Genomic DNA, 25643 nt, shown 5'->3' with positions numbered 1-25643 from the left:
CTGGACATTAGGCTTACTTCTTATGAATGCACAGGTGTTAAAAGAGTGGCTAAAGATAAGTTGCTCCAATCTATTTTATTAGTAGTCCATTCCTCCTATTCCTCAGAAAGAATTCCTGTCTGGGGCTGCTTTTCCTTAAGCATTTCAGAGGGACAAAGTGGAAGCAGGGAACCATAGTGGCAAGGAAATACACGTATTTAGTGAGACTCAGGTTCTGAGGATCTTTAGAAGTAGACAGTACTGATGGGGCAAACTTGATTGGGTAAAGGAAAGTGAAATTTAGAGGGCAAAGAAGATATTTAACTATCTCCTTATATGTAGCTGTCTTTCTAAAATTTTTTGATCTATCTTTTTCAGTTCTGGGAAGCAACTTTCTTTGTTTTACTTTTACAAAGATTGTGTTCTACGAAGCTGCTTAAACTATAATAGCTATTTTATTTGAAGTGACTGATTTCTGACTAAGGCCAAATCGATCTCTTCCTCCTCTCCTCTCCACCGTAGTTACTTCATAGCTACTCAAGTTACTTAGTACTATCTGGCTAATTCACCATTTTGACATCAAACTTAGTTTAGACAATAGTTCTGTAATGCTCTAGTCACCATGTCCTAGAATTTCAGATATAGTCCTTATTTTAAACATTCTGTCCCACAGTCCTCATATAACGATATCCTTAATTGCCAGATTATGTCTTGATTTGGGATTTAGTGTGGAAAATATGGTCTCTGTATCCATATTCCATGCTTAAGTTCAAAGAACCTTCTAGAGCTTAGGTTATAAGGCACTCAGGCATACTAAGGCTGGCTCTGAGATTCCTTCTTAGAAGATCAACAGAATTAGGTTAGGGAACATAATATAAATTATGTGAGATAAGTACAGAATCCACAGGAGGTCTTCCATCAGCTCAGATTTCCCCTTAGAGAGGGAAGTCTAGAGATAGCATAGTTTCATGCACGGTTTCTCGCTAATAAGAACAAATAAAGGGGAATGAGGCTAATTCACAGTTGATGAATTTTGAGGAAAAGGAAAAACCTCCTTAGCTGATAACAATACTGAAGAGTTGATTAGCCCCTAAATTACTCTGCAGTGTCTCTGCAGACTTGGCCCTGCAGTTTGCTTCCCTCTGAGAGAGTCTATAACCTCCTCAATGTAATCTCCTTTCAGAAGACAAAATCTGAAATACATGATCAAGGAGAAAGAGAAGCTCTCCTTCCTTCCTAGGCAGTAGAAACAATGGGGTAGGGGGTCCTTGGGGGAAAGCAATGAGGAAAGTTGTCATCTGGGTTGTGGTTCAGAGAGGATTATTGCTGCCATTTCTATCCAGCACATGGTTAATAGGAGTCAGGGGCAACAAGGTGTTATTAGACAGGAAAAGCTAGGAGGGCTAAGGACCACCTAAATCTATCAGGAACAGAAAGGAAAGGAGGCTTTAGCTCAGAATTTATGGCTCAAGTTTCTTGATAGTCTAAGTTAAAAGAAAATAGGAAAAACAGTGAAGAGTCTGCTAGAAGCCAAAAAGGGGAATTGTAGCTCATTGTCAAGAAGACAAGAAACAATATATTTGGTTTGAGAGTTACTGTAGACCCAGGAGGGTGCGTGCGTGTCTGTGTGCATGTGCGCGCGCGCGCGTGTGTGTGTGCGTGTGTGTTAGGATGTGGGGAAGTTGAGTTGATTTTGATTGCTGTGTTTCAGTAGTTAGGCTGGCTCTAGATGTAGAAAAGAAAGGGCTGTTCAATCTTCTCTAATAACTTTCTATGAATTTCAATTATTCTCGAGATGAGCACTTTGGAAAGCAAAAAGAGGAAAATTGGATAATAATAGCTGCTACTTATAGCATACTATGTGCCTGGCAATATGCTATGTACTTTGTATACATTTTCTCACTTAATCTTTTAAAAAACTCTTTTATTCCTATTTTATAGATGAAGCAATTGAGGGACAAAGAGATTAAGAATCTTGTCTAAGGTCACTTAATTACTACATGGTAAAGTGAGTATGTGTCTCACTCTAAAACCTGCACTTTTTAACCAATAATATATCATTTATGTGGGCATTCCCAAAAGAACAGGTGGAATCAAGGAGAGGGTAGGGAAGTACATCCTAACCCACAGAGTAAGTGACCATAGAGGTCCAGACAGAAACTAAATCCTTTCTAAAAACTCAGTCTTACAGGTATGTTGAAATTGAACAGCTATCAGGGCTAACTATTCCATCACTGTAGAAATAATCACCAGTGAGTAATCTCTTTATTCTCTGAAATTAAAAAACAGTAGCATGGGGATGTGCTCAATGGGGAAAACAGTAATTATTAACCAAGGGCTTAAACTGGGTGCAATATCACAATCTTTTCTAACGGGTTATAAAGTTAAGGATAAAAAGACACTAGAACACAGCTTGGAGGAAACTGTTCTCTGTTAACTGTTTTCTTTTTTCCATCCATGCCTTTCAATAGAAGAGCTTGGAAAATGCCTTGCATCTTTTGGAATGTTAGTTATTTAGATACTGCTTTAGAGCTCCCAATTCATGGAGCCCTAAATACTGTAGTTGAAAAGAACAGTGACCTGCGGATTAGGGAAAGGAATGGAGAACAGCGGACATTACACAGTAGCTTGGTTACCTTGCCCTTTCCCTGAATGACAATCATCTTGCATTTGTTTCATGAAAAATAGGGAGCAAAATCATTCTATCAGCACTTGTACATTTTCCAATCAATCTAATCTATGGGGGTCAATTTTTTTTTTTTTTTGGCAGCAGATAACTATGTACTCACTGGAACTTATAAACCCATGTTCTGGCACACACTTGTTCCCATGCTCTGCGTTTCTTACCTCCTTCATTGTCCTTGCTGTCTGTGCAGAGAGTCTCCATGGCTACATCACAGCCCGCTCCTCTCCACCCTGGCTGGCAGACACAATGCCAGCCGTTTTGGTCCAGCGTACATCTTCCATTGCTGTTGCACAGACCAGGACAACCCTCTGTCAAGACAAAGAAGGAGAACACCAGTGATTTGAGTATGGAAAGTTTTTGCACCTAAAGCAAACAGATGAGGGACACTTAGTGGGGACAGGCCTTTATAAACAGCACAAATACTGTAATTGCACATGGATAGAAACAGCAACATTGTTCAGGGAATCTAATTCTTATCCAAGTGGCATCTTTGATTGGCCTGACCCTTGAGACACCACTTACCTGTGCAGGACAGAAATATATGCAACGATCCACTAAATAGCTGCAGGCCAGACAAAATTAACTTACTTTTTTTTTCCTTTTGCAAAGCAACAAGGTATATTGTATGGTATGAAAAAGCATCTCAACAAAATAATTTCAGAATCTCCAGTCTAGATTTTTAAGCTGTTGTAAACATTACTGGCCACTTACAGGACATGCCTTCTTAAAGCACCTTGTTGCTTTAAAAAATTACCTCTAAATTCAAAAGCATGAAAGTGGGTATGAGGATATGAATGATGTTAAAAAGAGAACATTAATTTTATCTGGCCTCTGAGTTGCCGTATATTCATGTGGAATTACAGTGCATTAAATAATTGCACAAAGTATAGGCCGGTATTAATGACTATACTTTATGCCAAGAGTACATTCCTTTTCACAGAATAAGCAAAGCCCAGGAAATAGTGAAGCAGCTTAGCATCTATTCTAACAAACATTAGGATTCAGGCTGCATACGGATGGGACAGGACCGACAGGATTTCCAACTAAATGTAATAGCTGTGCATATTTGATTACTTAGGACGGACAAAATGAAATACCATAAGGACCACAATAAAACATTGATAGACTGAACAAAAACACGGTAGTGACGTGCTTCAAGACAGATAGCGAAGAGTGATATTTTGTGACAATCTCCCTAAGGCTTTTATGCTGTTACCTTTATATCCTATCTTGTCTGCTTTTATGGGCAAGGAGGGAAAATTTGGGAAACAATTAAAATAATTTAATATACCCAAAATCTATAATTGTTTCAGTGTAACATGACATTTTAAAAAAACAATGTTTGCCACTTCCTACTGATGATATCTGACATGCGGCCAACATGATCTGTTTACGAGGATGACGACACTTGGGTGAATTCTGGTGTTCTTGTTTATGAGTGTGATATGACACCGACAGAAGCAAGTACATAAATGCTCTAAAATTCTAAAAATAACTGGCTATTGACCAAATCTCTTTGGACAGAGTTATTTATAATTTGGTATAAAATATATATTAATAAAAATACTTGCTATAGCAATTGGGGTTTGTTATGCAGTTTCTTATAATTAGAATGCTACTCTTGCTTCGGTGACAAAATTTAAGGGAACAATCTGTTTAAAGCTGTTTATTCTAAGTCTGTATTAAAAGAATTATTCATGTATTGGTTCCCCTCCTCCACTGTGGAACTTGAAAAGAAAATATCTCAAAGAGATATTCTGTCTCTTAAGATTCGAGTTAACAGAAAGGAGAATATTTTGACTGTCTCTTATGGAAGCGTATAACGAAATTATACTTATGGATACCATCAGGTCAGGATGACATTAATTTTGCTGCTGCTTCTCTTTCTGACAATTGTCATCTGTATTTATGCCTTATTTAATACATAAAAGGTGAATTTCCCTTATGGTTGTGTTTTTTTGTTTTGTTTTTAATGAAAAAGAACGATTTAATTGCCCCACTGACAAGGAGGTACAGCAGCTGCCTGCATGCACACAGAGTTATTATATGAAAGCCTGGATATTGCCATGAATATTTTCATATTCTAGTGAAAAGCACAAACAAGGAATAGAAAATAGGTTTTTTGAGGAGAAACAAAAAGGGAATTTTCTCTTCTGAAAAAAATGTTTCCACCTATTTCTACGATAACTGAAGATATGAGAATCTGCTGTTTTCTGCTGAGTAATGAGTTCTGTTTTTATAGATACACAATATTTTCTAGTTTTTTAAAAAAATTATGATATCACATATATTTTGAAACATTTAGAACAAGCTAAAGAAATTTCCATATGAGGATGAGATTTCTCTCGACATATGTTAATCAAAATCTTCTTTAAATTGACAATTTCATATTCTGTGACAAACTGAGTATTTGTGATTTTTAAATTTAGAATTTAAAGCTCATTAGCTGAATTGCCAATAATGATGATTTTAAAGCAAAAAATAAATAAATAAAAAACAGCAAATGTACTGTTATCTTCAGTCTTTGGTTCTAGTGAAAACTAATGTTTTTACATAGGAATGAAATCTGTGATAACCCAAAATTATAAAAATGAGACACAGACATTTAAGTCTCAATACTTTAAATCCAAGGCATTTTACATAATGTAAGCCTGATTTATAATTTACAAAAATATGCATGAGAAACATTCTATTGTCATACCTAGTGCAGTCTGATACATGTTAATATATAGATAGATATGTAGATATGTCAACAAAGAGCAAGTATACAGTACCTTTAACTATCTTATCCAAATAGTGAGCTTGGGAAATTAAAAAGGAAAAAAGAACAGACAGACATTTCAGAAGTGTCACATGGGACAAGGAAATTTTCAGAATTTACATGCAAATCGAGTAGCTGCAGCTGACATGAGACTCACATCACACAACAGAGATGCACTCCTTATCTTCCAAAAATGCAGTATATTCACGTTTTAGCAAATGCAGTCATGATTCCAGGAAATACTCAGCATTTTCAAAAAAGGTATGCGGGTGAACTGACACTCCCTTCCACAGATGATTTAGAATGCATTCCACCTTCATCCTTTTTAAGATTATACTTTACAATAGCCAATTAGAACAAATCAAATCAATTCTTTATTACTAAGGAATTTTGGAAATTTACAACTATAAGACCTACAAATAATCAAACTTTAATCGTTAAAAAGTAAGCAGAAAAAAAGAGAAAAAAATTGAGGATCCTTGAGCAAATGTAATATATTTATATTATCTTTGAAAAAGGCATGTATAGGTTCAGTAGAAAATGATTATGCAGTCACCCTTGACGACAAGCTACATGGACAATGATGTAGCACACATGTCGTCCATGAGGAAATAGGGAGTGTTCTAAGATTCTGTTTCTTTTTAGGAATCATACTGGAATAGGCTCTGTTTCTCAGAAAAGGTCTGCAGGATGTCAGGATTAAGACAGTCTTTCTGTACCTGTATCTGGCCCCGTTCATTTATCTTTCATGAGGTTACAATTAGGCTACACCTTTTCTCTTGATCAGAGACATAAATGCCTCTCTCCTTTCACTCAATGTAGAGACCTAATATATTCTTAATAAGCCTCAAATCTTCTGGCTTTGTCAAAATTCATACATCTTTAATGATCTTAAATTGCTTTTCAAAGATGCTTATGTTGATTATTTTTCACTACTGACATATGCAAGTGGTGCAGAACTCTTAACAGAATGATTTAAACTGTAACTTTCAGTTGAGCCGCTCAGGTCTGGTAGTTCTGTCACGAGTGAACAAAACCATAAATGGTTTTGACACATCTGTATTGTGTACATAAAAGGATTCTTTCCTTTGCCACAGAATTCCATTAGAGGCTTCTGAATTGCATTTAAAAATAAGCACGTTTATAGCTAATTGGCAATATATCGCAGGGGAAATTAAGGTGAAGAAGAAATAGTGTAAGAAACTACTTTGAAATTGAAACAATAAAAATAATTCATCTTTTAAACATTAAAATAAAAACATATTATTGCATAACATAATTCATATAATTTCTTAATAATTCCTTCTAAATATTCTATAATCTAGTAGAGCCCTGTAATAGCTCAACTGATGATTTGAACATAAACAAAGTGCCATTAAAATTCTGGAGTTTCTGATGCAGATACAGTAGCATTTACAAGGGAATTCTTAGTTTATAAAATTAGTAACACTGATCATAATTGGAGAGTAAATCTTTTGTTTTTATATCAGGTCCACTTCAGTTAATACAACCAAAATAAAGAATGCAACTTTATTCTGATCTAAAATAATAGTTTTAAGGGAAGACTACTTTATTTCTAACCAGCCAATCTCATAATTTTAAAATCAGAATGAATTATGCAAAACAGTGGGTTGATTTAAAGGTAAAGGTAGGTTTGAAAAAAAATAGGTTTGTTATTGGATCAAGAGAAACAAAAAGTGGAGCTGAAATTAGAAAATATATGTAAAATACACGGCAGGTCAAAGTTAATATAGCACTTTCAATATTAAAAATATTTAACATAAGCTTTGCAAAAAGCTAAAAACCAACCATAAGAAACATATCTGTACTGAGAAAAAGATACCAAGATTTGTCACACAGAATAATTATGAAGCTGATAGCTTAAAACTAAGAGAGAAAGAGGGAAAAACGATGGCCTATATTTTGGCCTTGATGAGTAAATTTCTGATAATACCACAAAAGCCTGGTTCTAAATAATGAAGAAGTTAAAAGGAGATGTCAATATATGAGGTTCAAATAATTATTAAAAGTAATAATTGCAATGGTAAAAACATCACTATATATAAGTCCCTACAGGAAATAATCGGAAAAATGCACACATGTTGTAAGGAGCCATTAGGAACAATAATCATAAAAAGAATACAATATGTTCAAAAATTAATAAACCTAACAACTGCTGAAGTGCACATTAAGTTGAAGAAAAATTACTTTGAAAACTAGTGAGTATGTTCTAACTGACACTAAAGGAAAGTCATTCCTATTAGATCTACTGAGAAGTTTTAAATTCACTTTATAGAAGAAAACTTTTATAAAAATGTGTGCTAGACATATAAAATGGAACCTTTTAAAAAACTATTCTCTAGCAAAACATATTCATAAAATAGTCTCCCTGGAGTTTCAATTTTTCTATCTTTTTAAAAAGACCCATGTGGGACACAGGGGGCGAGTACTGCCATATTTCCTGAAAGACGGTGATTCTTAAATCTTTTTTGGGTCTCAGATCTCTGAGAAAACTGGTGAAAGTTATGGATTCTCTCCCCAGAAAAATGCACATATGCTCACAAACACAAAACACTGCCTATGATTTCAGATATTCCACAAGCCCGCTCATGTATTAATGATTTCCAGATTTCTAGCTCTGGCCCAGGCCTCTTTCTTCTAGTTCAGACCAGGTCCAGAATGTTCCATGGACACACACGAGGTACTCTGACCCCAGCCCTGCTCCCAGAAGATAATAACAAAGGCTTTTTGTGCCAGATACTGCTCTAAGTGCTTTATATCATTCTCCCATTTAATCTTCACCAAAACCCCGTGATGCAAATACAGTTGAGACAGTAAACACAGATGAGAAAACTGAGAAGAGGAGATTAAATAATTTGCACAAGGTTACAAGCTAGCAATCTAGGCTGTCTGGCTCCAGAGCTTGCTCTTAACCACTCTGTTATGATGCCTCCTCTTGGAGATTTAGAAACAATTGTTTTTGCAGTTGAAAAAACTGATGAAAGGCACTCAAAAGTGCTATGCAATCCTTCCTAGTCTAATGTGAATTTAACCAGACACTTCTTGCCCCAAAGCCACAGGGTAGTGCCACCTTCTTTTAGATGTCTTCTACATGTCTTCCTTGGGGAAGTACAAGGTAGGTCTACTTCAAATGCCAGAATGCAGGTAAGTGTCTTAAATGCCAGGGCTAATTCTTGGCTTTAATTGTGTCTCTTTCAAAATACATTCAGACACACAGCCATCCCTGGAACGTAGCACGTGGAACAGCTGCTCAGGCTTCAAGCCTATGCACTTGGCCTACTTGCTTATACAGGTGGGCGAAGACTCAGGGAAATTTTGGATGTGAAAGAAAGATGTGGCTCATCAAAAATATTTTTACTATATAATTTGCCCATCAACTTTCAATATCAGCAAAGCAAATGACTAGTCACATATCTTTTCCACACAGTCCCCATCTAGGTGCTTCTTTATAAAAAGAAGACTTTCTCTTTTTAAGGCCCCTATTTACCATGTTTTCCCCCTTGTGTTTTGGAGAAGATGGGTGGAAGGTGGACACGAAGAACAATTTGCTTTTCTCTGCACCCCTTAGTAATGAACCTGGCCTCTAAGACCCTTTAGGAGAGACCTTGCTCATATAGAGTCTTATCGGTTACGTTGCACCATGTTTAATTCCTAACATGTAGAGCAGGGAGGAATAGCACCTTCCTGGAAATCCTATCTGCATGCTGTTGCTCATCTTCTTATCTATCAAAATTATGAGCAGCCCCTCTCCCTCCATTTCCTCTGTTATCTTATTCTTTCCCCTGCCTCCCCGCCCAATACTTCTCATGGATGAAGTCTTGAGGTATGTACATCAGAGTACATGTAAAAGCAGAAGAATCAAGAACTGGCTGTGACCAATTCATTTCAGGTAACTGATGTCATGAAAATATAACGTTTTCACAAACTTTATAGACATATATAACTTAATGTATAAATCTTCCCCATTAGAAATGTAAGTTCCACGGCCTTGCTCATCAGTGCATTCCCATCACCTGGGTCACAGAGGAGTCTTACATAAAATGATTAAATATACTTATTAAGGTGGCCTTAGTATATCCTACGTGTTTTTTCAGCTACTGAAGACATTCTATGAATAATACAGAGGCTACCTTTTGAGAAAGAGGCAAAAGTGGGCAAGAAACTCATTTACACCATGCTTTCCCTCTCCTTCACCCACCTGCTCCTCTCTCGTCACCCAAATCCATTAACTATTTACAGTAGTATTAACAATAACTACCATTTCCTTGACTGTTACTATGTGCTGAAAGCTATGCTAAGCAGTTAATATGAATTAGCTAATTTAATTTTCACCACCCTATGGGGTAATAGGTACTATTATTATCTTCCCTATTTCACAAATGAAGAAATTGAGGCACAGGAAATTAAATGTCTTTCCTAAGATCAAAACACTAGCAAGTAACAAAGCCAAAATTCCAGCCAAGAAGTAAAATGCCAAAGTCTATATTCTTTTTTTTTTTTTCTTTTGACAGCTGGCCAGTAAGGGAACCTTACATTGACCTTGGTGTTATCAGCACCAGCTCTGACCAAGTGAGCTAACAGGCCAGCCCAGTATTCTCAATGAATAAGTTATATTTACAATTCAAAAGAACCATAACTGCATATCTGTGTATCTGATAGAAGAACCTGTTTTTAGATTGGTTAATGAATTTACTTAAATGAAAAAGACAAAAAAACATGGAAATCCTTAAACAACATTAACAATTGAAGGGAGAACATAGGAGTTTAGGTTCTCCTAAAGGTTGACACAGCCTTATAAAGGAGAGTAACTTATATAAACTAAAGAAAGCTTTATGATAAGAACTGCTATAACCTATTCTAAAATCCCAAAGTTGGAAAACCAGTGGGAAAGAGAGGAGAACTATGGATAAAACCAGGAAAAATGAAAACAAGTGAGTTGGGGGGTGGGGAGTAGTTCTGTTGATGTATAAATGTGATACAAGAAACACTGCTGAGTAGTAGTTACAAAGAAGGCTGCTCATTTAAAAACGAGGTCAAAGGAGTATATGTGCCTGCTTTGGGAGGAGCTGGTATATTTGGAGGTCTACGTGGAGTAGGATTAATTTCAAATTTGCTTTTCTTTCACCATCAAACTGATTCTTATAAACACACCGAAGAAAGAAAGTCAAACCAAGTTGTTTATATGTATATTAAGCAGCTACAATGAGAAATAAAAATGGTTTGACTGTCGATACAGAGTTGCTGATGTAAACGGTTATGAACTATTCACATTATTTCTGCTATGACAATGAGCTTCGTTGGAGCATATTAAATAAATAGTACAGTATTTTCACTGGGCTACTGAATTGACTCCTGGGTATATCGTAGACACAGGAAAATAACACAGAATCCAGAATGCTGGAAATATTTCTCAGTTTAATTAGAACATTAAAATCTTAAGGGCTCATCTTCAGAAGAGGATAATTCAATCAGATGAGAACATAATAAAATATAGGCCTATTCTTCACTATGGCGATTACTGTGAAGTCCTTGGAGTAGAGGACAGATTTTTATTTAGCATTGTGGATTTCACAATACTTTATAACATGGACTTAAAAAAAGATTCACCTTAGTATCTCATTAAAATTGTAAGTAGGTATCATTCTTAGATTATTCATGTACTAGTTCCTGCAAGATGAGAGAAAAACTACAGTCTTATTGTACAGCAAATAAGTACATATTAAATCCATTTATTCTAATCAGCAACTGTTTAAATCAGGATGCAAGCTGCATACCCATTGATCTGATGTTCCTTAATTGGTACTCAATGCACTACTTTATTACTGATTACCATATCATAAAGGATTATGATAGTGATATAATTTTAAACACTATAAAACAATGTTGTATTCTTAAGAGTTTACTCAAGCCCCTTAAAATATGTTATCCCTAATCACAGAATTCTCATTCTAAGATTAGGGTAAAACAAAGCTGGCTGGTTAGCTCATTTGGGACAGCATGGTTCTGGTAACACCAAGGTCAAGGGTGTGGATCCCCGTACTGGTCAGCCCATCAAAAAATAAATAAATAAATAAGGTTAGGGCAAAACATCAAAAATATTCTATCCTATTCAGGAAAGTCAATTAATTTGAACTTCAACAGCTAGTAAGCGAGATGGTATCAGTAAAGAAAAAGAGTTTGTGTGTGCATGTGTTTGTGCTTTAAAGAGCATCTGCTCCCCTACAATTCACACTTTTTCGAAAACCTGCTTCAAATAAATTACTATTGAAAGTTTGCATATTTTGTTCTTTTTTTAGTTTGGAAATTTGGTGTAAAAATTATCTATATAAATACATTGCTTCTTACATGCACCTACCCAAGAGAAATATTTCATACTTCAGTTTGGAACATTATTTATACCAAGACATTCCAAAAGAGTGAAATAATATTTTTCCTGACTTAAGTCAGCGCAGAAAAATCCAGATTCTATGAAAAAGGTGTTCTGAGATAAACCACATTTTATAAAGTCAACACTGCTGAGAAAGTGCTACTATAAGCCAGAGAGCTTTGTACAGAAAACTGGAAGAACAGTATTTGGTATTTTCCTTCAGTTCAGAATTTCATGCCTTACTGTGGACTATTATATATAACAGAAGTAACAGTGGAGCCCTCAAATGTAGAAGGCAGACTCACTGAGGCTGGCATGTGCACAGCCTATGCAAAGAGATGCCTCTTTAGCATGGGATATGAGTTTTGCAGTATTCTTTGCATATGACATGATTTCATCCCCTGAACCACATACACAAACACATTTCTTTTATTTTTTTGCTTCTTATTTGAGTTTATTGAATGACATAAGCAAAAACACATTTTAGAATTTCCTAGATAAAAAAAAATCAGGTATATTTTAGTATTCTGATTTGAGAACAAAACTGGCAAGAGAAACTCTTAACACTAATAAATAAAAACTATAATACAAGTTTTTTCACACTAAGTGAATATTTAGATATTTAAGATTTTGAAACAATGAACTTAGCTATAACAGTTAGAGTGATGTCTGTGTAGTGCTAACAAATCTAATAGCAGGAAGCCATAACAATAATCTACTGATTTGGTCAATATCAATCAGTATAATTTCTTGTCTACAATCATTACTTTTGTCTATTCAGGAAATGCAATATTTACAAAAAATTGTAGAGTAAGATTTGCATTTTGAGTACTATACTTTTTTCATTAGTTGATACTGGTAACACAAATAATCTACCCACTTTCTATCAGGGTTTTTCAGTGGCTAATGTCTGTACGTAGTATTCAGCCTAGTAATTTCAGCTGACAGAAAAACTGGATATAAATTTAAAGTTTGGAAGGAAGTATGTAGAGTTTTCAATAAATTGGTTATAATTTTTTAAAAATCCTTCACAGTATAAATTGATTTTCCTCAAACTGTTTTTCGTTGTAATTATTTTTATTTTGGCAAACTATAGGCTCTGTTATCAGCTGTAATTCAAATTTTCCTGAACAAAGTCATACTTTATTATTGAGACATCACTGGCACCATTGTTATTACATCTGTTTCTACGACAATTCAATCTTTTGTGACAGGTAGATAGATAACTTATCTTTATCATAGAAAAAAATAATTTCCATCTATTCCACTACGCACATACATGCAAAAACAAAAAGTAATTTAGGAGACAGCATAATCTAGTGCTTAGGAGCATGGGCTTGGGAATGGCTCGTGTGGGTTTGGACTCTGGTTCTGATGCTTACTAGTTGTGCACCCACAACAGTTAGGAGCCTTGGTTTCCTCAGTGGAGATTTTCATAGCTTCTACTGATAAGGTTGTTGTGAGGATTAAATAAAATAATATATGTAGAGTACTTTGCATTATGCCTTAGCATATAGTAAACACGCAATAACTATTAGGTATTATTAACTCATCTTAATAAAGACAGTTTTATAGTTTAAAAAGGACAGAGTCATGAGATAACTGGTATCTTTGAAGAGACTATGAAACAAGGAAGAGATCTGACTTTCAGCAAAGACACTCGGGACTACCAATGATTTGTTTTCATAACCACAAGGTCCATCCTGCCCCAGTAATGCCAGGACAAGCCACCTCGTGTTCCACCTCCCCGAGATACACTCCTTTTGATGGGAACATTTTTTATATGAACTAGCTACTTTCCAGAGTAGGCATAACTCCACTTTTTGTGTCTGGAGGTTTTGTGTCTGGAGGTTTTCTTCTTTCTTGTCTCTCATATACACTTTACTTTGCTGGTTTAGATACACAATTCCTAATCAACATAAGATTCTGCTTTTTGGAATAAAGAACACATCACAACTTGTCTTCATATATTTTGTGTTCCCTCATTAGTAATTTCATTTGAGCAAGGTAAATTATTATTTTCTAAAGGAGTGTAAATATCCACATAAATGTGCATATAATTGTTCACACATTCAGAAATAAAGCCACTGATTAATTTTATTAACTTATTAACTTTATTAATTAATAAAGTAACTATTTTGAAACTAAGACACTTAAATACCATATTTACATGCATATCCTATCATTATATTCTGATTTTGCCGAAAAATTTTCATTCTATATTTCATTATGACATGTACGAGCAGACAGAATACATATGGCTAATTTTTATAGCAGAATGATGCAAGTTTGAGTGCTACCATTCCCAAATACAGGAGGAAGTCCACCCTTGACTGAAACAATCTTTTTCAGTAATTATGTGTGACACGAGAACATGCAGTCATAATTGCATATCTAGACTTTCACTAAGTGGCTCATGCTTATACTAGGTACAATTCAGAGGATCACGCTTCTGGGGGCAGGAAAGAGTTAAGGTATATGAAGCAACCAAATAAGATAGTTTTCTCTTTGCTTTTTATGGCAGCTATACGGTGATTTTTTTCCCCTTGCATATATCAATGTATTTGAAGTGAATTACTCACATGCATATAATCACTGCTCGGGACTCATCTTAAAAGCCACGAGTTGGGTTGTATGTGAAAAGCATTATTTTACACCTCATTGTTCATGCGGGGACTAATTAATGAATACCTAATGCCATTAATTTACAACTAGATCACTTATGTTTAACCACATGCTTTCTGTGCATACATATATAAATATTAATTTTGGATAGAATGATAATCATTCAGCCCCATAACAATTAAACAGCTGTAACCTGTCTCCTGTGTTAAGTGATGGAACGGCAGGCGAGCTCCATAAGCAGATGGTCTTACCCACCCAAGCTTAATGTTAAAGACTTTTTAAAAAAAGAAGTGTTGACAAATCAGAACAAGTAGGCATAGTTTTAATGCAAATCAACCAATTTGCAATGTAGATTACCCTAAAAACTAATTTGGTGTATAGGAAAGAATTAAGCTCTGTTGTTAAAGGAAGACATTATATCACGTTTGGATATAGGAGATTCCCCACCAACATAATTATTTACTAATTTCATTCAACCAACAGAGTTTAATGGAAAAGCAGCTGGCAAAGTATTCATATTTATGGACCTCCTTTGACTACTCCTTAATTTATCCAAGGCACACGCCTGTTAAATCCCAGAAATGATAGTCATATTCCAGACAGCTGTTTTCCAACTTCATTAAAGAGGCACTCAAAAAGGAGAGGGTCACTGAACCTATCATGAAGATTAGAAAAAACCTTGGCTCTAGTCACACCATAATTTATGAATATGTTAAACATGAAAAGTGGGGAAAGCCATGGCTTTTGTATGGACTAACACCATAACCAAACTTGTATTTTAAAAATAAGAAGGTGGAAAAGGAACTGTTTTAAGATGAAAAGAGGCCATTTTCAACTTGTCATGTTCAAGAAATGACAAAGATAAATTCTGCCATCGAAAGGATACTAACGTACCATTGTAGGAAGGAGTAATCATATTTCTTAAAATTGTGGGCTTAATTCTTCTTCCTTTACATTAAACTGAATGCAAAGTTCTAAGTTTTTGTTTACTCCATCAGAGTGATAGGATCTTAGCATATAAGAAAAATTTCTTAAAGTTCACATTAACACTTCACTAACTGCCTAGCACTCTACACTTACCTGGCTTAAGTTTTAGGAAGAATGCAATTTTATAATCTGGCACTGGTTATAATCTTTCTTTTCCTTGCTAATATTGTAAAATAGCTGACAACATATTACTTTGCATGAGGTTTCACTCCCAAATGCCTTGGATCTACACTTTTCAATAAAAGGTTTCTGATGAACTTGGCAAGAATTGAAGGGAGCATTTTTCATCTTTATTTCTGGTTAAATTGTATATTCAGTCAATTGAGCTTCAAACCTTCTATATACTAGGTTTTGGTGGTAATAATTAAGATATCAGATGGTTTTTAAAAGATGCTAATCAATGAGGTGTTCCAAATTGAAAAAGATACTCCTCTGGCATATCAGTAAAGGAACAAAATGACAAGTTTTTAATAAAACAATATAATACAAATTTGACATATAACTTAATTTGTACAGCCTGTCTCTCAATGAACTTTCAGAAAATAATCTATATTGACTTAAGATGAGAAATGTGGTTTAAGGAAGAAAGATGGAAATCCTAGGCATGGACATATTTGTATATTTAAATTCTGTCATGACATATGACATTTTAATTCAAATTAATGGATTCAAAAATTTCCTTGACATAATAATTATAATTTATAAGTTGTTTCCCTAAGACACAGATCAATTATTTTGAGAATTAAAAAAAAAAACAAGCTAGCAAACCACTAAGTTCATTATGAGAAATAAACACAAGACAGTGTGTTTTCAAGCCTAAAGAAATCAGGCACATTTCAATGACACCTAAGTGATCACAAAACAATATCCATCATTAGCATCTTCCTATACACTGCTCCCATTTGAGAAAAACCATAGTGGATTTAACCCTCCATTCTTTCTCAACACAGCTGCTTCTAAAGCCATTGGGCCTCATAGTAAACTGGATAGGAAAAAGCTTAATTTAGCAGTTGCTATTGGAGATAAACTTTTTTGGGGAAGCGGGCAATGGGGGGCGGCCATGGTGCGACTGGTTGGTATGGGAATCGGAACCTGTGACCTTGGCATTGCGACTCCATGCTCTAACCAACTGAGCTAACCAGCCAGCCCAGCAGTAGCTATTGAGACTCCCATTATATCAGAGGAGGTAGATTGGAGAGAAATTTGTACACAAATAACCCCCACAGTATAGACTTCATTTATCATATGACTCTAAATAAGTATATGAAGCATATTTCTTCTAAAGTGTTCCAAATTCCCATCCTCAGAGGTTATGTGTAAATCACCCAAGTGGAATGATGCATGTTAAATCTGGATATGTTCACCCATAAAACAATCACCTAAATTCAGAATTGAGTTTTAGAAGTCTTAAAAAAATGCTTTTTCTAAAACGTAGAAAGCCTTTAACATTTCTTAAAACAATATACTTGCCACAGAAATCTACCTCCCAGTAGCACTGCTGCCATCTGATTTGAAACTCTTACTCAGCTTTAGCTGATGACTATGCAGCTGCCTCTCTCTTTAGTGAAGATAACTTATAGCATGAAGGATGGGACAGAGAAAAAGGGCACCCAATGCCTGATGTCAATAGCGACTCCCATTCTTAGAGATAAAGAAACTGATGACTTGGGAAATTATTTATTGGGAAATAAATTGTCAACGTAATTAGGGAACACATATTAAGATGGTCCTTGGGACTGTGATTTCACTGATGGTCACACAAGTCAGATGCAAACATAAGTGAGGATTCTAATCCAGACTTTTTTTGAGGGGTTATCTGATTTGAGGATGTAATTCTAGAGAGGCTTTTGGAGATATTACATGTCTTTTGCAGGCAGGTTAAGAACGTAAAAAAAGGGTGGGACACCTCAAGGTTAAAGCTGCAACACACTTCATAAAAAGTTAGTAGAAGAGTCCAAATTAATTAACAACTCAGAAGATTTATAGGATATGGTTTGTAAATGTTAATAGGAATTGAGTGATTCAAAAATCTTGACATGTAGTATTTAAGACTAAAATATGACAGAAACAGTCAAACTTACTAAAGTTTCAAAATTAAACAACTAATTAGTTTTTGTTGGTTGGTTACTCTCAACACGTATGGAACACTGAGTGAAAGACTAATTTGGCTTAAAGCGCAGATCTGCCATTACTCACAACACTGGCTGCAATTAAGTTTATTTATTTATTTTATTTATAAAGATTTACTTTATTTTCACTGTTCAATAAAATGTCCCTTTCTGATATGGTGTTCTCTATTTGTTGTGCTGTTTCTCCCCACAATTTAATTTTTCCATTAACTAACTTGAGAATACAAGGTGACAACATAGGTTATTTTTTCTTGTGTGATCTTCTACAAAGATCTTCAAAGACTGGTAACTTGTCTCAGAAAGTTCATAAAGTGAATTAGCTACAGTGGGCTGCTGGTTGTGTTGTAACAAACATCACACATATCAACAGAGTGTGCTTATTTCTCACTCCCATGAAGTACAAATACCTTTGGGATGAGGTATGGGAAGATCTCTGTTCTCTTCAATCTATTCCTTCTGTCTGAAATCATGGTGGCACTTTTTTTTTTGGCAGCTAGCCCATGACCTTTGTGTTATAAGGCATATTCTAACCAACCGAGCCTAACCAACCAGCCCTGCTGCAATTCAAGCTGAACCCATGATTTCATGCCTTTTTATGATGAAATTGGTATATTCAAAGAAAAACTAACACAAAAGAGCAGTTCACATGGGTGAAGAGAAACATCACTTGAAGGACAGATGAATTACAACATCAAAATAGATAGCTGCTATTTCCATAAACAACATACCAACTATCATCCAAGCCCTTCCTCCAGAAATGAAACAAGATGAAACATAGTTAAATTGATTTAAAAAACAAACATTATCTTTGTAGCAGTTTTAAAAACATTGAAACGATGTAGAGAGCCCTGATAACCTCACAAAATAGGCCTCCATCTTTTAGAAAGATCAGAGAAGCTAGGTTTGCACTTGTAGAAAAGAGATTAAGTGACCCGATTAAAAAAATACCAATTCTGAAGGGATTACAGAGGATAAAGTCCTGTATATAAAACTGTTAACCGAATAGATAAAACTGAGAAAAATAATATTGAGAGGTCCCAAATGGATACTCATGTTATCTCAATGGAAGAAACAGACATCTACAAATCAGCCTGCTTCGCAGAACAAGGGGGATACTCATTGAGCTCAGAAGGGGGCTTTCAATGGTTCTCTCAGGAATCATCATCCCCTCTGTCACATCAAATTTGTTATTACTTAGAATCACTGGGACTGCAGAGCCGGAAAAACTTCCAGTTCTTTTTCTACATGCCTCTTGGAGGGCTTTTTAGCCTGTCTGATTTTCACTGCCAATCAAGTCACCTTAGGAGAATTTCCTTCCACTCAACTCCATGCCTACTGACTCCTTGGTGACCCACCCTCCACTGTGTAGGACAGGTCACGAGGCATCAATGTCCATACTATGAGTGTGGTGGGAAGCGGAGGGGATTAGTTCTGCTTATATCCAGCATGCACTCCTGTTTATCTGGAGGGATTAGCAGAGGCTAATTCCTCTGCATAAAGATAAGATTCAGGAGGGAGAATTAGTCACAGTCAACTTTTTATGAATTTCAGTCCAAATATTCTAGCAACAACAACAACATCAGGGGTCATAATAAGAAGTAACATCTACACAGTGTTTACTTTGTGCCAGGTGCTGTACTAAGTGCTCTTCTCCATGTTTTAACCCATTTAACACTCTCAGCAACTCTATGAGATAGATACTATTTTAACTTCCACTTTAAAGATGAGGAAACTGAGGCAAAGAAGGCTTACATGATTTCCCAAGATTGCATGGATATCAAATGATAAGAGCTGGGGCCTGAGGCAGATCCATGTTTTGTAGGGTCTGAAAGTTACAGTTTGAGGGGGCCTCTCTTTAAGAAAAACAATACTAAAATATGAAAATGAAATTAGGTAAAAAAGTGAGTCATTATTTAGAGTGAGAAAAGTTACAACAAACAATAATTTTTAAGCTGATAAATAACAGAAACATCAGAAAGGCTACATAACATTTTTATTAATTAAGTGCCTAACACATGTCTCTCATAAACCTTTTTTCCTATTTTTTGGGCCATATTTACTCCTTGATCAACTCTTAGTATGACAGTGATTTTGTAATATTTTCTATAGAGAACAGAAATATAATTCAGTCTTTATTCAATGTAATAGTTTAATATGGTTTTCATTATTGATCATTTAGAAAAAGTTTCATTTGGCCTCAAAATTTGTTATTGGTAATGTCATGTAAATTTTTGACATTACTGTCAAATTTGGGAGGGCATTTTTACTGTGTAACAAACTGATCTGAAGTACTCTTTGAATTGATGACACTCATTAACCACTTTGTTGTGATCTCATACTAGAATATTTTGAATTTTATGTTATCTTTGTCAATGTCAGTATTTCATGTCATATAAACAAGAAATCTTTTTCTGATGTGTTCACATCACAGGATTCACTGGGATGCATAACACATGTGACATTACATACTGATAAGGTCAGTATTTGCAGTACTGCTATGGATTTGTGCCGTAAAAATATATGAATTCTGATATATTCCTCAAAAGAGAAATACTCATCAGAAAGAAAAAAATATGGCATGTTTATAAACGTTCCATTATCAAGTATATTCCTGATAGTAGAAAACTTCCATTTTGATCAGGCATTTTACACATCTGATGATGAGAATTTTGCAGACTAACTTCTGTTTTCATACATTTCAAACCTTATTTCTCCTCTAATCCCTATTGCTTCTGGTGCAGGGCTCCATAGGACAAAGTCATACTTTCATATAATCTCTGACCCTCTATTTTCATGTCACTAGGTGAGTCAGTAGATGGTAGGAATATTCCTGGATGGCTAGCAATAACACCTGCAGATAGAAATTATTTCATACCTCATAAAAACACCCCATTAAATCTAAGCTAAACATACCCAGCTCAAATTTTCCTTAGTGGAATTCTCATTCATAGTGCCCACAGCCACTGTAACACCACCCTGCACAAGGAAGAACGTGGTGGGAAAAAAGTTGGAGTGCAAAGAGACAGAGGTCTTAACTGATTTGCAAGTTGTATATTAACACATGATCTTGTGAACCCATGGTCCCCTTGTGGGACCTTACAAGGGGCCAGTGCAAGTGGTAAATATGTCTCTGGGCTGGTCAGGGACCCAGGGAATGTGGCACTTAGAGACTCCTTTCTTAACCACTACATCGCATTGACTATTGTGAAGCCAAATGCCTCCCAGAATAGTCATTTGCAGGTGTAACGAGGTGCCCTATATCCATTTGTTATGAGGGATCAAAAAAACTATTCCTTAAAATATGGTGCTTTGGCATGCCAAGTGTTTTAAAAATTGCAAAGCCTCAGAATCAAGGTCCCTCTAATCTTGTCTTCCCCTCCCTGCCCGCCAAGAGCAGGGAGAGAATTTCTCTGGAGTTTTCTTACCTGACTAGGAAAGCTTCTTTCCAAAAGAAATGCAATTGTCTTAAAACATTCTCTCTAGGAATTTCATCAAATAATCAGGAAAGATCAACTCACCCACCCCCGCCATCCTGAGATAAGAAAAGACCAGAAGGTTACCACACCTGGACAGACTTTTGCACAAGATAGTATCTGCCTCCCAGGCTCATTCAAATTCCAAAGAGAATTATTAAAAGCTAATTTTTTTGTCTCCAGCCTCCACTCTTTCATCCTAATAATCACTTACTGTCCGTCAAAAGAATTACCTACACTCCCCATCTTTCCCCTTCCCTATGAAGAAGGGTACATAAGCTTCTGTACCCCATTAGGTTATTGGGCAATCACTCTCCTGTGATTCCCCCGTGCAATGCATGTTAAAATAAAATTTGTTATGCCTTTTCTTCTATTAATCTGCCTTTTGTCAGTTGATTTTTAGCTAACCTTCAGAGTACAAAGGAGAAGTTTTCCTTTGGCACGTGAAGGAAATTATAAATAAAATTTGAATAAAAATATAAAATGATCTTTTTTGAATTTCATATTACTTCATTATGAAGACGATTCCCAATTTGGGAACATTACAAAGCTTACAAAGAATACTGATTTTTGTAATCTAAGTGAAGCATTTAACAGGTGGTCAGTTTTTCTCCCAAAATTGTCACCTATTTTTTTTAACCTAACAATTAAAATATTATTCTTTCACCATTACCTGAGATAAGAATTAGAAGACCAAGACTAAGCTTGTCCACACTGGTAAAGGTTTTGATATTTCTCTCCCCACCTCCAACCCCATATTGTTATATACAGTAGATAACTCCCCAGCTGTGTGCATTTCATTTTCAATTTCTAATCTCTAGCATCCCAAAGCCCAGAGCAACCATGGTATTTAACAGAGGTATGCTGAGTGCTGTATGTCTAAGTTTTGTCTGAGCAAACAAAGCATGTCTTTGTGATCATTAATGATCTTGTTTCCCAATGTACTAAAGAATTAGAATAAAAACAAATGGATGGTCTTTTGTAGCTTAAAGGAATTAGGATTTTCCCCCAGGCCAAATTTCCATTTGAATTGCCTGAAAGTACATGAAAATCAATGTAGCTCGATAAACAACTCTGTGTTTGAGACATTACTCGAAAAAAAATACCACAATATACTCCATCTTTCTTTCATCATCATGATTTTTAAAAGCAACTCTCTAACCCCCAGCCCGAACATATGAATGAACTTGTTAAACAATATACATTCTGATACTAGGTTATATTTAGTAACAATGAAATGGAAATTTCATTAACTCTCTAGATTGTTGGATAGAAATTTTGTTTTACTTTTAAAAGGATAGCACCTAAAACAGTCTGGGTTGCAGTTTGTCTAATTTATACTGAATAACAAAATAAAAACTCTCATTTAGTGAACACCATTTGCTACGTGCTTTATGTTCTAGTACTTCATTTAATTGTAATAATCCCATGAGGTACGTATAATACTCACATTTCAATAAGAGGAAACATATTTAAAGAAGTTAAATGACTTGCCTAAGGCCACTCAATGGTGCAGCAAGGATTCAAAATACTTTTAAACATTAGATAATTCTTCAAAATCTCATATAAAATAGTTATTGTTATAGCCATTTTACACTTGGGGAAAATACCCAACTGAGGCTAAAAACAGTTAAGATAGAAGTTACAGTGAATAAATTGCAGAACTGACATAAAAATACATCTTCAAAGCCGATGCTTTTTTCATTGTTACACTAACTTTTATAAGAAATAGTACTCAATAAGTATCACAGAGATGTTCAGTAATTGCTTAGTGAACAAAAAAATGAATTAACAAATGAAAAGTAACTGAGCCATGCAAAGTGCAGTATCCTATAAAATGGACCCCAAGTGATCTGAAAAGTGAAGTTAAAAAACACTCTCCAGGTAAAAACACTCCTCAAGCTAACAACAACAACAACAAAACAAAAACCCACAATGTTTCACACCTAAGTAATTGTGGTACTGGTAAAGCTTATTAGAATGGAGATTCAACATGTTCCTCTGGAGCTTGTTCCAGGATTTCCAACCTGAAGTTCTTCATTAAATCTAACCAACATTTATATAAGCCCATTTACTCCGTTTCTGTCTCCTGGAGAAAGGGAAAATGCCAATCAGCCTCCGGAAGACAATTCACCTGTCTACAGACAAAGACCTTTTCCTTCATAAAACCCCTCCACGTTAGACAACCATCAAATGTGTCATTGAGTCCTTGTCTCCCCTTTGATCTCATCTATAGCCTGCTCTGCTCTCAGATATAAATGGATGACTTTAGGGGTAAATCTTTTCAACAAATGCTAAAAAGAATGGCTCTTGTGGAAGTTACAAATTAGTAATACTCAAAATTTGGGATTTAGGATTTATCATTGCCCAGGATTAGTACTGCACTTAAAAGTTATTGATTCTGCCTGCAAACATCTGTTCTTTAGAGGCTGGCATGGTATTTAAGTTGCTTCTATGGCTAGATAAGTCCAGCCACAGGCCAATCCCATAGCAGTTTTGCCCAAGGAAGAAGAAAAAAGAGAGTCGAACCAATTGAGTTGCCTTTACATGGTTATAGATTCAGACTCCAGTTAAATACATTAACAGTGAACTTGCTGAATTAGGTCATGACTAGCATCTCTCAGTTCACAGATTTGACCTTGACCCACTTCAACTCTCACAATACAGAACTGTTTAAGCTTTTTAAAATATAGATAGCCATATAACATTCTAATTTTGTCAACTATTATTTATACAATGTTAAATTACATTTAATATATTTTTAACTTGTCTCTGGATCCTCTAAATATTCTTACATCTTTCCCACCTCATGAAAACCAAAGGCAGGCACATGAGTATAACAATCATATAACCCTTGTATGCAATGGTCTCAGATACAGGAGGACAGTATTGTAGCGGAGCATCTCTATCAGTGCTGTTCCTATTAAACCATGTTGGTAGTAAGTACTGATGCTTATTTGATGTGGTTCAATCATGTAACTTCTCTCTTTCTTTATTTATAAAAAAACATCCAATAATCATAAATGCTTTCTGGGGAGGAAGGGAGAAACATCTATTTTACTCACAATATTGCTAAAAGAAGATTTCCCCTTGTTTCATTTTCCACTTGCATGTATCACTAGTATAAGTCTAACCCCAGAAAGAAGGACTCGGGGCAATGAACCTACAGGTGAATATGCCTAATTTACTGAACACGTGGTTCAAAACAAGAGAAAAATATGAACACACTAATAAAAATATCAGGATGTAATTCTTTCAGGTAGATAGGGTGTTCAGTGAATATTCTAAATTCATAACCTATTTTACTATCACAATGCCTATGGTTTTATGAAAGCATGAATAGAGTTTATGAAGACAAAAAATGACTAATGAAGAATATTCTTTGCTTTCTATTGGGAACTTTTGTTTGCTTCTAACTGTTTAATTTCTCTCCCACCTCACTTTCAATTAACCTCCCTGTTTGTATTCAATGAGATGGCACATAATATGGATAAAGAAAAAAAATCTTGCTGATTTATGAGTATTCTTTCATAAAGTGGCAGCTTTTTTCAGCCAGATTCATAAGTGCTGAAATTGAGAGGAAATGCACAGAACAGTAACTATCCTAAATGAGAAAACACATCATAGTTTCCTGGGTTGTTTAATCAGTGGCTCACAAATGGCCTCTGAGGCTTCATTGTGGACATATACACAGGTAGTAAGCAGACAGGGGGAAAGCAATTGAATCTTTGCATGCAGAAATTTGGAATAACTTGTCCTAATAGTATAAAAGAGAAAAACAATGATTTAAAGGTTCTCTACATCTTTTAAAAAGTTCACATCCAAGATTTATTTTTAAATGAAACAGGTCCTTTATTTTCCACACTGTTATTCATATGGAGTATAAAAGCAACAAAATAAATGGAAACAATAGAAAATGGAATTGTTAACAACCACAGCAAGATACATTAAATTGTAATAAAAAGACCTGCTACTAACAAAAGTCCTTTTTGTTCCCAAACAACTACAAAGTTGTTCGTCTATGGGGAGGAACTATTAACCATGTAATATTGCCAAGGTCGATGTGGACAACAACAGAATGATTTGTTGAGTAGCTGTTGGTTGGCAAGTCAAATCTGCCTATGGACAACTTTTTGGTATACTTCCTGGTTTTCAAAGCTATATGCACATGTGTTTGTTGTACTTCCTAGGATACATATAGCTAGATACATAACTTTTCTCCCCAGCTAGAATCAGTTCACTTCTTCTGACTGGGTATTTATGGTGGGGTCACAAAAAGTGAGAGAATATGATTAGAGGCATATGTTTCCTGCCCTGCCTCTGCTATATGGGCATTCTGGGATTTGGTTACAGGGATATTGCATAGTTCTTTGTATGTCCACAAAAAGGTACACAAATCCTGCTTGTCAATTTTTTTCTGCCTTAATGTAGTTTGCATGAATGACACGCTGTCATTGCCCTCTCAAAGAACAGAGGAGAAAGCCGTATTAGTGGGGATGAGTGCTCTGCAAGTGCTATGAATATGTACATTTGCAGCTGAACTTCAGTAGAAACTATACGTTTCCCCAGTTGTAGGCAGTAAGCTCACATTCAACAAGTGAGGCTCTAAGGAGGT

General features: G+C 35.4%; 1 protein-coding gene across 2 annotated transcripts in view; it reads right to left on the bottom strand.

Moving 5' to 3' along the window:
* Nucleotides 1–25643, bottom strand: part of TENM3 (teneurin transmembrane protein 3) — a 335936-nt gene that overhangs the window by 76616 nt on the left and 233677 nt on the right. For both annotated transcript variants that reach the window (XM_063077415.1, XM_063077416.1), the window contains exon 11: nt 2827–2973. In XM_063077415.1, coding sequence (XP_062933485.1) covers nt 2827–2973 — 147 coding nt within the window. The remainder of the gene's footprint in view (nt 1–2826; nt 2974–25643) is intronic.

Source organism: Cynocephalus volans, chromosome 13, assembly GCF_027409185.1.
Source record: "Cynocephalus volans isolate mCynVol1 chromosome 13, mCynVol1.pri, whole genome shotgun sequence".
Taxonomy (NCBI): Eukaryota; Metazoa; Chordata; class Mammalia; order Dermoptera; family Cynocephalidae; genus Cynocephalus; species Cynocephalus volans.
The sequence above is the reverse complement of the archived record's forward strand: the minus strand, read 5'-3'. Positions and strand labels throughout refer to the sequence as shown.